Source organism: Python bivittatus, unplaced genomic scaffold (genome assembly GCF_059951505.1).
Source record: "Python bivittatus isolate LINGU-HERP-01145 unplaced genomic scaffold, Pbiv_v1 ctg000000_np1212, whole genome shotgun sequence".
Taxonomy (NCBI): domain Eukaryota; kingdom Metazoa; phylum Chordata; class Lepidosauria; order Squamata; family Pythonidae; genus Python; species Python bivittatus.
Window position 1 is genome coordinate 6,004,399 of NW_028277028.1, and position 15,098 is coordinate 6,019,496.

Genomic DNA, 15,098 nt, shown 5'->3' on the forward strand with positions numbered 1-15,098 from the left:
AGTCAGTTTGAAAGAAGGAAATAGCCAGGTAATTTTCTCAGCAGCTTATAGAATAACCTGCACAATCCTGTTCCTAGAGAACCATAGGTAGAATATAAGCTTATCTCAGAAAGATGCTTACGGAACAGTGCCTCTTAATGATTTTTTTCATGTGAACTGAGCCACAATGTACAACTATATATATATATATATATATATATATATATATATATATATTTATATTTATATTTATATTTATATATATATTTATATATATATATATGTGTGTGTGTGTGTGTGTGTGTGTATGTATGTGTATGTGTATATGTATGTGTATATATATATATATATATATGTATGTATGTATGTATGTATGTGTATGTATATATTGGGCCCAAATATAGCCATCTACCTGGCCCAAGTTATCCAAAAATATTTTATTTGGAACAAGTGTGAGCTTCCCACATTTAATCACTAATTACAGGGTATCCTTTGAAAGGCAAGACTTTAACCTCAAAAAGCCATCAAATCTCTTACTAAAGCCAATCCAGAGAGATTTATTGTTTCAAGAAATTTTTCAGAGAATTTATTAGGAAGTAATTTCTTTACAGACCACCAAGTTCAACATGTGATATTGGAGGATGGGATTAGTGTGTGGACATGAGGCCAGGAGCGGGGCCAGGAGTGTGCTGTTACATAAAAATAACATGAAATCAGTTTTAGAGACAGCTGCAATGTGAAAAACAGATTTCACTCTGTGACTGTTTATAGACTTTAAAATGCACAAACAGTAGTATTAATCCAAACCGTGAAACTGGAGCACTGGTTTATACTATAATTCCTAGTAAAAATGCAATAAGAGATACTAAGTAATGAACCACAAATATATATTTTAGCTATAATGAGCCATTGTAATGAGGGTCCCCCTGATTTTCACAAGCTTTATCCATTTAGTTTACTGTGAAATCACCTAAAGTCCTTGCGGTTGTAGAAGTCCCAGGCCGAAGCATGACAGACCACTTCCCTCCCATCTGATGGCTTTTCCAACATAGACTTGTTCCAGAACTCAGGTGGCATAGGGATAAGTCCCAGTGATCTGAAGAAACTATCAGACTGTTCAAACATCTTCTTTGGGGTCCAGCCCTACAGATGTGCCAAAAGTTAAAAAGTTGAGGAGGGAGAGTCTGGGAACATGATACGGGTATTTTAAGCAGCAAATCACCCCTCCTGGCTTTGCTCTTCTTGCTCTAGTTGCAGATGATCTTAAATACCACATAAAAACAAGAAGATAACTATAAAATATTAACTGTGCAGAGCAAACCAAGCCAGTGATTTCTAGACAGGTATAGCTCACTGGCAGTGCAGAACTGAAAGCAGGAAGGAGAAGGAATTTGCAAGCCCAAAGGCCAAATTTGTCCTGTAGTCTTCTTTCCTCAGGCTTGTCTCTCTCCAGTTAAGCCTCACAAAAATGTTTCCATTCACAGGAATTAAAACCCAGTTACCACTCTAAATGGCTTAGAAAGAGAGATGGGGATAGCAGCAGTGGCCCCATCACCTTTGATTTCAGCCACATGCCTGATACATATTCTGCTTCAGATTTTCACTGAGGAAACATGGCCCAAGGGAGGCAAAAAAAAAAATCCCCAGCTCTACCATAAACAAACAAACAAATAAACTACAACTAAAGTTAGATAGATTGCAGTCTTGATTATATCATCTAATATAATTTATCATCTAATATAAAAACACAATGAGACACATTCTTGGGGGCAATTTTGACTCTGGGAAGTCCTTCCAATGGAGATTTGCCAAATTCTGAATCTTGTAGCCAACTTCTGAAATACTTTCTTATTAGCTTTGTTTTTAAGTGTTGCAGTTAGGCAAGTGAAGGATAACTTTTGCTCATACCAGATTCACAGAACAGGAAAAGCTGTTCAAAGGATGTCTAACAGGACAATAGGAACCACCTTGGAAACAACAGGAGTACTTAACAGTACTGAGGTTCAGATTCAACTGAAACCTCCCTTCCAGCTTCCTGTATCCAATAGCTACTGGGCTGGAAGCATGAGTGGCTGGATTCACATATAGCATTAGACCGTAATAATGCTTGTCTGAACTTGGCTTAGCACAATCTCTAAAGTCAGCTATTGTGGCTCATTCACTAAAACATGGCATAACATGATGTAGAAACCCAGGATTTACCAAGAAGGTATATATTCTACATATGCTCTTAAGTATTTGCTTGAACGTATAAAGCTTCAGTAATTGAAGATCATTAGAATGCAACAGTTCTGAGCCACACTTTAAACAACTAAAAAAAAAAATCTGTGAGAGCTTTATTCTGGGGAGTTTCTAAAGAGGAAAAGAATCATGTTCAGTTCCTATGAGAAAACGTTGCAAATAACTAAATGACTAAAATCTAGTGTTCCAACCTGACGTTTCATGGCTGGTGTAGCATCCACTTTGGTAGCTTCAGGGAAGGGCATGACAAGGTCAAAGATGTTTGCCCATGATTGTGCCCACATGTTACCTAAAAATAAAAGGTAAAGTTGATTAACAAGCAGCCAGAAAATATATTGGATATCAAATTACAAAGCGGGACAGTGAGGGAAGATCTCTCTGTTTAAGCAGGAGTTAAAACTGATGAAGTCTTGGGCTTGTGATATCCCAGATAGGTATATGCAGTGCTGTTGCAACTGCCACATAAAAATAGTTTTATGTCCAATTACATTTACCCCTGAATGTTCATAAGAAGAGGATAACATTATTTTCAAAATAACAATTTATTTAATTTTTTAAAAATAGAGGCACTTTATATTTTACTTCTATGCTGGGACATTCAAACTACTGGAATTGAAAAATGGTAGGAAATTATGGAGAAAATACTGTTGAAAGCTGCCACTCCCCACATTTCAAAGGCTAACATCCCATCCGTATTGTGGACTGGATATCACACTATTGTTACTTAAATAGGGCTGCAGAAGGAAAGGATAAAATGCAGTTGGACCATGTTTTCTCCAGCATGACCAACACGTCCTGACTATGTTCCAATTACTCCCACTTCTTGAAAGCGCTATCTATACCTCCTAAAAAACTCTTGATGTAGAGTTCCTTAACCTGGAACCTCAGTGTTTGTCCAGGTTGTGGATGCATTTATAACTCTCCTTACCCTGAGTCAAGTCTTGTGTGGGAACACTTTATTAACAGACCACTGGTTGCTTCTGCTGTAAGTTCTTAAGAAAACTGAATAGCAAAAGCTCACAACTGAGTCCTGTGACTGGTTTCATCAATTGGAAATAGGTCTCCAATGAACCAGGTCTGCAAAAATTACACAAAGGTGGAAAGATCCTGGGGATTTGCTCAGCATTTCCAATGGCTCAGAGCAGTCTGGGGTGGAAAGACTTACCTAGCAAATGAGCTGGAATTGGACCCTTGAGATTGATGTGCGTTTCTCCATACTTTTTGTATAAAGCCCGACGTACATAAGCATGCAGATTGAAGTATAATGGTTGAAGCTGATGCCAGATGTTCTCCAGGTCAGTTTCGAAAGTTGGAGTTTCATAAAGGGATCTCCAGAAAGCACCATTGTCTGCATGTCCTGAACACATATATGTGATTATTGTGAGCCCAGAGAAGTTTCTTCATATTATGAGACAGCATATATATGCAAGAATATATTGTTACTTTTTCCCTCTTGTACCTCACACCCATGCTGCAAAGCCAAGGGAAAAATATTGATTCTGACCCCTTTATTTAAACTATGAAAGTAGTAATGATTATGAGGCACTATATGGTAGTTCCTGACATCTATAAACATTCATCCTGACCAGGCCTAACATTCTGCACCTGAAACAAAGTATGCAATCTGTGGTCATTGGCATAAATCTGGTCTTCGACAAAACTGGCTATTTAGGACAAAATCGTTATTACAAAATGACAGCTTATAGTATATGTCACTGCTGTGATTATTAGACCATTTCATGATTGACTGCCATAGTAACAAATTACTTGAGAGTGTCAGCACAGATGAAGATTTTCTTCCAGGATCATATACCATCAGTATTTCCACAATAACACTAGCTTTTGAGTCTTACTTTTAATTATTTTGGTTCTACATCTCTTGAGTCGCCTTCTTTTCCTTTTATCCCACTATCAACTTTGTTTACCATTTAATCTGGCAGCCTTATTGCTTAGCTCTACATATCTCTTGTAGTGGCTTCGGATTTTCTTCCCTGATGCATCCCGCCAGCCTTTCCAGGTGTTAAGAAGCTCATCGTAGTCTCTTGATGTAGCCATGGTATCGGTAAGGTCTGAACAAGGAATCAGTGCACATATTAATAATGTTCATAATTGGACCCCATATCCCCCAGCTAAACCTTCTGCATTTCCCTCATCATGCATGTTTTATACAGTATGTCATCTCACTGGGAGGGATGGAAATTATGATCCAACAGATTTGGAGGGCACTAGGTTGGGAAAGGCCACTCTGAATTTTAAAAGTTGAATTCTTCCTGCCACAGTCTCTCTGTTTTCCATATGCTTCCTTCTTCTCAAAGAGAACTCCAGTGCTGTGGAATATATTTCCCTATATATTCTAAACCACTTGCTATTTTTTTACTAAGCCTCATCTCTTTTCTTTTATCTGTATTTAACTCTGTTTTCATGCACGAGATGTATCTCACAAACATCAAAATGATAATTAGTACATTATTACTAATGTTTTCCCCAACCCATTTCTTCTCAAATATCTGTATGCTTTCCTAGTGAAGACTGACTGTTCCATCAAAAAGTTCCACTGACCTCAAAACTACTTGAAAGCCTCCTTTGTTGCAAGTCTAAGATACGTGGGATCTGTGTGTTCTAACAACATTCCTAATCTGACCCCTTATAGGGATGGATAGTTAATTCCATGCTATAGGCCATGGAAAGCTGTCCTACAGTGGGGGAAAGTATATTTACAATATACTCAAAGCTCCATCTTCTTTATGAGGACTAAGTCTTTTTGAGTCTTGCTCAATTCTGCTTCTCATGGTGCCAAAGTGATATCTGAATGCAAAGTTGTAACCCCAAAACTTTCTATCAATTTCAGGTGAGTTTCAAGGAATTAGGGGAGAGGAGTAAGAAATTATCCCTAAAAATCATGTGACAATGATGGAACTTACCGGGATCTAGTGCTCTGCAGTCTGTGTCTTTTCTGCAGACTTTGGCTACACTATAAATTGTCTCCATTTCTGACAGCAGTTGATTATACTGAAAGAAATAAGATTATTCTACCAGTAGAGTAGAAAAGTGCCTTATGTTCTCTCTAGTTTAGAAGCTGACCATATGTTTCTACTAAGGGTTCTTAATGGTAAACATATTATATCCCATGAAAGTGATAAAAATGGATTATGATAATAGCACTCCCTTGACCATTCAACTTTTCCTTTCCCAATAATCATACCACAGGCTAATACTTGTGACAACAAATTGGCTCAAATTAATTATGCTGAATCTGTGATGTAAGCAGAGTTAATAATGGAACAATAAAAGCTCGTTCACGTATTGCAGAATCTAGCAGTATTCCTTCCGCTTTGACCTTTAGGAGAACTACTCATCCAGAGTAGACTTTCTTGTTCCTTTATACTCAAGAGATTATCTACAGTTACTAATTAGTTCACCTAGATTGAAGTGCAGCATAGTTTTCAATCAGAGACCCAGCTACCCCTCACTTTAGTCACTTTTTGGAATACGGTAAAAATGTAACTTTTCCAACAGGCCACTGGAGAGTGATATTTCCCTTTTCTAGCTGATTGGCAGTTGGCTATTTTAAATTTTACTTACTGAAAGAGCTATTATGTTATGTTTCTATTGCTTTTATAATTTAGTTTGTAAACTACATAGAGATCTGAAGCTGTGGTATAATGTGATGTAAACATAGTGCCTTAGTGGAATTTGAGGAAGAAGAGGGATATTCTTGGCATGAATTGGCATACTTATGACTTTGTTTTCCAAACACCTAGATAGCTTTTACCAGTGACTTCATGTAAATGTCCAACGCTTGTGCCAGGCATCCTAGATACCTCCACCATTACATTCTAGAATCCACCTGACAGATAAGAATTGAACCATTCAAAGCCATGGTTTTTATTCCAAGCCTAGAAGGCAGTCTAGAAAATTAATATGTCTGATATTATGAAAAGGCACTCTGAGGCTCAAAAAAATGGAGAGAGATGCAGGACACATTGTCAGTTTGTGTGAGAAAAGCACTTTCTGTATGTTAGGTGTGAAATCTGATTTAAATAGATCCAAATAATCAACCAAAATACTTGTAATATACAACAACTTATAGAAGAATTGTAAGTCAGAGACTGAGCTGGGCTCTTTTCTTTTTTTAAGGAGTATTCTGATGGTGGTATCTTGATCCCTACAAACACTCCCTCTCTTTCCCAGGAAAGAAAGTTCAAGAGGGCTTTTGAGTGGTAGAAGTGGTAGCATTTAATCTTTCTTCAATTTTCTATCCTCAACAAAAGCCAGCTTATAAAAAAAAACGTTAAGTGATTTATATTTTATATGCAACATGAGTCTAGCTCCTCAAAAATTCAAAGTGAATAGATCCAAATAATTAAGAATGGGAACAAAGGAACCCATTGCATGTAAAAACAAAATATTACAAAGTTCCATATCTATGCAATTCAGTAATTTTGTAAAGCACTATAAATAGCCTAAGATTAACTCTCCCTTCAATCTCACCTCCTTCAGCTCTGCTTCAGGTAAGGCTGCCCGCTCAATATCACTTAATTTCTTCAGAATACGTTTTATGCTGGGATCTTTGAAATCAGTGGAATCAAACTGCCGAGCCTTTAAACCATTTTGCAGAGTATGGTTTGACATTGCAAGATTCTTCTCTAGCTGCAGAGGGAATGGGGAAAAAATGAACAAGAAAAAAAGAAATAGAAACAAGCCCTGTGCTCCAAAGTAACAACCATATTGATTCAAATTATAATCTGGTGTGTACAAGGCAATTAACAGCACTAACACCACAAATATGTTTTAATGGGAAAAAAACCCACAGTAAAATAGGGAAACAAATGCTTTGGTTATTTTTAAGTCATTAAAAGGAACACAATGTTTCTGAAGTATTTCAAGAAATTTTTAGACTTCCATAGTTATTGAATAACTTTTATATCCCTTACAGCATAGATTTTGTGCTTAGAGGGAAATAACAACACAAATTTCTTAATGGATCTTAAAGAGTAAGTGGGAACATAAGGCATTCCATAATCTATAATAATTCTATAGTCTGCCTGAGTGATGATGCCTTCAGTTCCTTACCAAGAGAGGAGAAAAAAACTCCTGCTTCCCTTCTCAGTTGCACACTGTGGGAGGAGGAGGGTTATTTCCCAAACTAAAGTCTATGGATGTTTTAAATAGTGGAGCAGCCATGTATAAAGTCTGGCAGCAGACATCTTACACTTCTGTCTCCATTTGGACCACCATTCTGATTACTTATTCATTTTATTTAATTTATACCTTTTCTCCAAGTATCTCTTACTTACTTACAGTTTTAATAGAAAAATATTTTAAATTTAAATAAGGTTTAAATTTAAATTTATCTACTATGTTTATTTATTTATTTATTTATTTATTTATTTATTTATTTATTTGACTTGTCCCCGCCCATCTCCCCACAACGGGGACTCTGGGCGGCACAACAAACTAAAATCGGCAATACATAATTAAAAGATTATAAAACCAAAGTTACAAAGAGAAAGATAAAAAGGCTAAAAAGGCTAAAAGGCTTATGAGCTTCCATGGCTAAATCCTCCAGCCACAGTCTAGCACAGCAGCTACTCTGACTCTTATATACATTGTATGTTCAGTTTCTCTTATAGGCATTGCTAGCAAGTCAGAAAATCTGGATTATTGTTTAGTAACAGGCCTACATGAGAGACTTTAATCTGGCAAATCACAGAGAATGCATGGCATGATATTATGCTGGAACAGTTGTATCATCAGGTACAATTCCAATAGCAAGAAGCCAGAATTAAGGAGTATTGGGAATAAGTGAAATGCAGCAGGTATCTTTTAGATCTGGACCTTCTATCCAAATGTTTATTGCTTCACCGTCCAGCCTGCAGTGCTTTACAATATAATAATAATAATAATAATAATAATAATAAGAAGAAGAAGAAGAAGAAGAAGAAGAAGAAGAAGAAGAAGAAGAAGTTACATCCGTTAAAACTGCATCAATAAAATGATTTTTAAAAATTAAAAAGTCAGAAAATTAGGAGAAAAAAGTAGGTCTTATATAAATAGGTCTTAGTTTGAAAAATCAGTTGTACTGCCACTTATAATGAATGGGTAGCACTAGTTGTCATAGATCCAGATGTGCTTCTATATTTGACAGTTGTAATACATGAAACATAAGAAAAATATCCCACCCTCTTAAGCCTGGAGCGTCATCTATTCTGCCTGTTTCTCTTTGTGAGTTCCTGCAAGCATTACTAAATAGTATGGATTTTCCTACCATAATCTGTTTGTTGTGTTCATTAATGTCGACATTGTACGTCCAAGAGGCCTCTGTGTAAGCATTCCACACCACTTCAGCTGTGCTGTTATACTCTTCTAAGAATGCTTTAGCCACAGCTTCATCAGTTATTTTATCTGGAAGACAGAAAGATGAATGTGTGAGTATGAGTATGTGAACCGGCAGGGTACGTATGTATAAAAATATCATCACCATCACTTGGAAAAAGAAGCTTAATTTGTTTAAATATTGTTTAATTTGACCCAGCATGGGTCTAATTTGTAAAAAGAGAGGTACCAAGATCCCAGATTATATCAAAATTATACTGTCTATTCTAGAATCAGAATCACCACCACCCCTTCAGCTAAGAAGTATGAATGTTGGCTGTGGTAAAGGTAGGGTTACCAGATATCTGAACAGGCAAAGGAGGACATGGACAATTAGAAAGGAGGACAAATCAGGGGAGAGGAGGACACACTGTTTAACTTTCTTGGCATCCGTGACAAAAATTACAGTGAAAAACTGCAGCAAAAAAAGAAAAAAGAAAAGAAAGTACTTAGGCCTTCATGTATATGAAATTACTTTTTCTAGCATCAGAAAGACCTGTTTTTCAATTACAGAAATGTGCTGGAGCCCTTAGAAGACAAAGGCCTTCAGCATGCAACTGATTAAGATCTTATCAATTTCAGGAAGCAGCACAGAAGGGTACTAATCAACTGATTAAGGTCACAGAGCCAAGCTTGTTAACTTGTGGCTAGCACTTATTAGGGAAGCCCTGCCCAGCTGCTCAGGAAGAGATTCCTTATAGATACTCAAAAGGTCAGACACTATTTGATTTTAAGGCTATGCCCGCCAGGCAGAGGACATGAGGACAAAAAGGAGGGCCTGTCCTCCTTTTGCTGGATGTCTGATAACCCTAGGTAGAGGAAATACATTCTCAGCATACTCAGAGACACAGTCCACTATAGCTACAATTGAAAAGTTCATGGACCCCTCTGAGGCAGCTCCATTTTCTGACATTTCTATCTCCTTGAAGAATGGGATGTTAGCACTGTTTGAGAATCTGCCCTCGTTCATTGGAAGGTTAAAATGAGCATATAGGAAATGTATATTCTAGAAACCAATAATCACCACAGAGAGAGCTGTCTTTCAGGATATTTGTTGCACAGAGCTCCATCAATGGAAGAGATTCTAATAACAGCTAGTTTGTGTTTTTTTCAAACGTCATCTGCGGTAGCTCCTACGCACTCTTAATCAGTTGCCAACCCAACAAATGAGCAAGTATTTGAAGGAACAATATTATTAGCTTGGAAGAATTTTCTATTCCACTTCCAACATCCTCAAGGTGATTATGGAGCACAGCTAATAGCTAGCCCTGGCTTCACAGTCATATCTATTTCAGTTGCAAATTGTTATAGTTACATTAGTCATTTGGTTGCTGAATTTAGGTCTCATGTCCGCACTCCGTTTATATATAAGATTTCATTCTTCCCTATATCCCATTGCATAACTAGAATGATAACTGAATGTTCCTGCTGGATTATGACTACCAGGTTTCAGCACCAATGGTATCTAGAGAGATAATGATTCTTCTAGAACTGTGCTATCCCCTTTTCTGTGGAGACTTGTTGCAGCTAAAGTCTGAGCATCCCAGTGTAACATTCAGTCTATTCTCTCCTGGGTATCATCTCAGGTTTTATGCATTGAAAACTTTACCAAGGCCTTCTGGATAGCCCTCAGGGACAGGAGGACGCCAATCAAATTCTGGCCAGCCCAGTGTTTCATTGGTCTTCTTATTCTGTTCTTTCAGCCATTGAGTAACAGGTTCAAAGTATTCAAGCAATGCCGAAGCATCCATCTTATTTGTACCAGTGAGTTGTTGGAGAATATCTTGCCAAGGCCGGGAAGATCCAGCCTTCAGTGCCTCACTGCAGTGAAGATAAAGAGACAGTGAGTAGATAGAACTATTGAGATTAGAAATGACCTAGGTAAATTGTTTAAATCATGTTTGTGGTATACAGGAAAGAGATTTTCTTCTACAAGTACTTCATTGGCAACTGCTACTTTTTCCTCGCAACATCCTGATCTTGGTGTTAAACCATTATGCTGATAAAACTGATTAAAATATGGAGATGTTTCTGTTTTGACAATCTTGTATAATCCTCACAATTTATAGAAACTCTTCCCCTAGAGACCAGATGGCCAAACCCCGGCATGTTTTTTAAGTCTAAGAGATCATCATTAGGAAAAAGGGGTAGGTAGGTTTTGTTCTTGTAAAATCCCTCTTCAACTTTGAATGATTGCATTGCAGCCTATATATCTGTTTCATGCTTGATGTAGAGGGAATAAAGAATGGCCTTGAAGGATAGCGGGAAGATCTGTTACCAAGGCAATGACCAGACAAGCACAGCTTAAGCCCATTCCAAGAAACTAACTTGAGAAAATGCCTCAGACAGACCCCTCCCTAATTTACACAAAGATCAAGTGAGGGAGGAGGGAAGCACATTTAGACTTGCAAGATTCTGTCACTATAAAAGTAGTTTTAGACCTAAATGGCATTGGTTTCTTAGTCTGGTCTACCCTGTAGGGCTGATACTTATTTGTATTCACCCTTTGGCACTCACTTCATATCAAGATTAGACTGGGGGTCCCTAATGCAATCCTGGACCTTCATGGCCCAGGACCTTCCTGGACCTTCATGGCACAGTTTTGGCATTTCAAAGTGATTCCTCTTGTCATTTCAGAATGACAGGAATGGAAAATACTGATACATCTTTAGCTAAGGTGTGCGAACCTATAATCTTTTAAATATAAGTTTATTTCTTGCCAGTTCCCCCTCTCCCTCTGCTTTCACCTGAGTTTCTTTCCAGCTTCTTTGGAGTTATAGATATCGCAGGTATGAAGATCGCCAGTATGGTTGGCAGCTTGGCAAAGGGCCTTGTGGAACTGGAATTGTAGAATAAAACTGGCAAAGTACCTGCCCAAAGCAAAAATCCATATTTTTACCAAATATATGGTACATAAACACACACTATAATGTAACAGCAAATCCTTCTAGACTGAAAACATTTAAATTCTGAGGGGAAAATAGAAATAATATACCTATTACAATTACAAATAAAAATAATATACTCTCACTATTGATGGTGAAGTTGATAATTTTTGGCCGTAAGAGAACCTCATCATTTTTATTTTCTATTTTAATCAACCTAATGGTAAAAGTATCACTCTTACTTGTACTGAACACATTTGAAAGGTAGACTAAGCATGAAGTAATTTTGCTTAGGAGATCTTGAGAATGTGCTCTCAGATACTCAATATATAAGAAGGTTTGGTATAACACAAAGATGATGGGGTTGTGGACATGCACAGGTGTCCTTCAAGAACAGTTAGCCAGATATCCTCAAGCTGAAGTTAGAAGGATCAGTAGATGTGCCCAGAATTTATTATGAATGTGCTGGGGAAAGCATAATAACGTGGTCTGTAGCTCTAGAGTCTTTCCACTCTAGAAGATAACACTAGCTAGATCTTTTAAAGCTGTTTGTCAAAACCTTCCACTCCACTAAGCCCTACCATGTTTCCAACTCCCCCACGAAAAATCGAAGCATGAATTGAGCTTTCTTAATAACAATAAAATGTCCTTTATCATATTTACACCTCTCTTTTTTCCAACTTCCAATACCTGATGTAAGGTGTGTTGCCAGGGATGTGGTATTTAGCACCGGGATCAAAGTTTGTTTCATTTCTTGCAATAGGAGGACAAATTCCCTGGTATTTTGTTCTGGAAAAAAAAAAGTCAGCCAATGGACAAAGAAGGAATGGACAGAATAAGTATAATCATCTCTCAACACAAAGCAGACTTCAGGTTCAGACAAAGGGCATGTATAAATACAATGGCAATCACTGAGAGGTCACAAGGAGCAGTTACCTTGCACTCAGTTCTCCCTATTGTTTCCTTCAAATAAATTAATATCTTCACTTCATCTATCTTCCTTTTCAGATTCCCCTTCCCTCACTTCTTATACTCTCATATTCTCAGATGTATGAATTTATGTTCATGGTGGGAGGTGACTACTCAGGAAACTTGTAAGGATTTCTCTCCCATTCTGAATGCCAGTCTTATCACCTGATATTAATGTATAAACCCCATCATTTCACAAAGGTTACCCCAATCTCCATCAACCAGCACCCCCCAGTTGTGCTGGACCACAGCTCCATAGCTAAACTCCAAAACATCTCTGGGTGGCTTCAAAAAGTTAAAATAAACAACATTACATAAAAACAACCACACATAAAACAACAGCCATCCAAGGGATACATGATGGAGGTTGTAATCCAATATACAGTACATAGAAGGGTCTGGGTTGGAGGATTAAGTTTGCTAAACTGCTGCTCTGCTTGCCTCTCACCCACTATGGCAGTCTCCTATTTGCCCTGCTGAGGTTGTTTTACCTTAGGTACCACCAATCATAATTGTAACGGCTTGGAGGGGTGTGCCCACTGAAGACATTCCACCGCCACTGGTCTATTAGGTAGCCAAAGGGTAGGAAGGCAATCTTTTCCAGGGCCATTTTCAGAAGATAATTGATGTCACTCTCTGCAAGGAATAAAAGAAGGCAAAAATGTAAGGTGTTTCCAAGGAGAGTCTTCTTTTATTTGGAGCTGCTTGTATACCCAGAAGGTGGCAAAGAAGAGCTGAAGTAAGAATAGATAAGCGGTCTCTGTAGCTGAATCCTGTGCTGAGAACAAACCAGGGGATTCCCTCTCACAAACCAAGAGCAGCTGCTTGAGGAGCAAATAGCTTGAGATGATCCAAATGCCTCTGGGAAAGGCAGCGACATCCATGTTTGACCTTAGGAAAAATAATTTGCTTCAACTCAGAGCGCAGCAGCAGCCACATCCTGAACTTGTCTAAAGCTCTATACTGCATTATTCCAATGTAATAGGTATGCAATTTCCTCTGAATGTGGACAAAGGGGTGTGTGTGTGTGTGCACGCATACATGCATATTCATGCACACGCTTGCTTTCCTTGCCCTAAAGCAATAGGGAGGAGAGGGAAAATTGTACAATTCAGTCTAAAAAATTTTCCTAGAATGAGGTAAACCTGATTGCAAATCTTGATAACAATTATTTATCATACCCAGTATGAAAAAATCTCCCATCAACTTTATTGGTTTTCTTTTTCTGTCTTGTCACCAGCCACTATGCTCATCTTACCTTTATCTTCACTGGCATGGGTGAGCAGTCCAATTTTCTTGAGGTGGATGGGGGTGGAAACAGACAAGGCCATGACATCTCCAATGGCTTCATGAAAGCCAGGATTGGCCCCACTGCGGAAGCTGATGGGCTGGTCCTTATACTGCAAGTAGTATTCAACATGTCCCATTTCATGGTGTACTGTAAAGAGTTGCTCCATGGTGACTGTTGTACACTGCTTTATCCTGCAGAACAAGGAACAGGAAAGTGAGTGTTCAGTGAAGACTATATCACGTTGTACTAACAGGGCATCTATTGTTCTTGTAACCTGGAACATTCGGTGATAGCCTCAGAATGGCTGAAAAGGAACCCTTCTTCTTGTGCCAGAATTAGGGTTTCCATGATTCCTTGGGGAAAATGTGTAACTTAAAAAGAATTTAAAACCAACTTGGACAGCCTCCTTTCGACATCTACCTAATTTACTTTACCCCTCAGCCATGCATTAAAAATTTATCACTTCTAACATCCCATTTGTGGAGTGAATAAAAAGAGGCAAAAGAGAGAGAAGGGATGATAATTTTGGCTCTGGCCCTGACCTTGCCAGATGGCTAGCTTTGACTCTGACAACAGATTTAGAACTGAGGAGTTGTGTTCTTTCACCCAAGGTTAAATTCTAAGCTTTGACAAATTAACCCCATTACCTGTATTCTTAACATGAGAGGAGGTAATATTGCACTAATATCACTTTGCCAAGTACCTTTTCCAGAAATTGACAGTTGGGGGGCAGTTGGGGGGGGGAGGACAGAGAAAGAGAAATTATACATGCATATAAACAGAAATTATAAACAGAGATTATAGTCTAGGGCAGAGATGGCCTATCTTTTGGTAGGTCAGATTGTACTAGTGTTTTTGGCAGGGGTAAGGGGTACTGTGGGCAAAGCAATGATGCAAAAGGGCATAATAACACTATGTACATGGACAGTGCTAGGCTAATTTAGGGGTTACTCTACAGTTCTCTTGCACAGTGGGATTCTAAAAAAAAGTCAGAGGTGCTAAAACAGATGGATCCTGGGGGCACATAGAGTCTTGGAGTTTTATGACAATCAATCCTGCCTAGATGTTACCTGGGGAATATAATACAATTTCCAGCTAAATTCACAGCCCCCTAGCCATTTCCAAAATTAGGAGAAGCAGATCTTTTACCTAAATGGATCTTGATGTTTTTACCAGCATCTGATCTTGCATTTTTAAAAAAGCATATATTTTAAGTATTAACTTTCTAGTTATACTATTCACTGACCATGTGATGAAAATGTTTCTGAATTTGCCAGATACAGAGAAGACAGGTAATTCCTTTATTCCCTAAAAACCAGGCATACTTCACAGTGTGTCTGTGCTAATAAGATCTGGAG

At 38.1% G+C, this 15,098-nt stretch overlaps 1 protein-coding gene across 1 annotated transcript in view; it reads right to left on the bottom strand.

Moving 5' to 3' along the window:
- ACE (angiotensin I converting enzyme) overlaps positions 1 to 15,098 on the bottom strand; it is a 48,355-nt gene that overhangs the window by 4,964 nt on the left and 28,293 nt on the right. Inside the window, exons 8-19 of the mRNA XM_015887436.3 lie at positions 13,708 to 13,931; positions 12,941 to 13,085; positions 12,171 to 12,269; positions 11,343 to 11,465; positions 10,205 to 10,416; positions 8,489 to 8,625; positions 6,712 to 6,870; positions 5,142 to 5,229; positions 4,146 to 4,289; positions 3,386 to 3,577; positions 2,412 to 2,509; positions 950 to 1,122 (exon numbers count right to left, since the gene is read on the bottom strand). Coding sequence (XP_015742922.1) covers positions 950 to 1,122; positions 2,412 to 2,509; positions 3,386 to 3,577; positions 4,146 to 4,289; positions 5,142 to 5,229; positions 6,712 to 6,870; positions 8,489 to 8,625; positions 10,205 to 10,416; positions 11,343 to 11,465; positions 12,171 to 12,269; positions 12,941 to 13,085; positions 13,708 to 13,931 — 1,794 coding nt within the window. The remainder of the gene's footprint in view (positions 1 to 949; positions 1,123 to 2,411; positions 2,510 to 3,385; positions 3,578 to 4,145; positions 4,290 to 5,141; positions 5,230 to 6,711; positions 6,871 to 8,488; positions 8,626 to 10,204; positions 10,417 to 11,342; positions 11,466 to 12,170; positions 12,270 to 12,940; positions 13,086 to 13,707; positions 13,932 to 15,098) is intronic.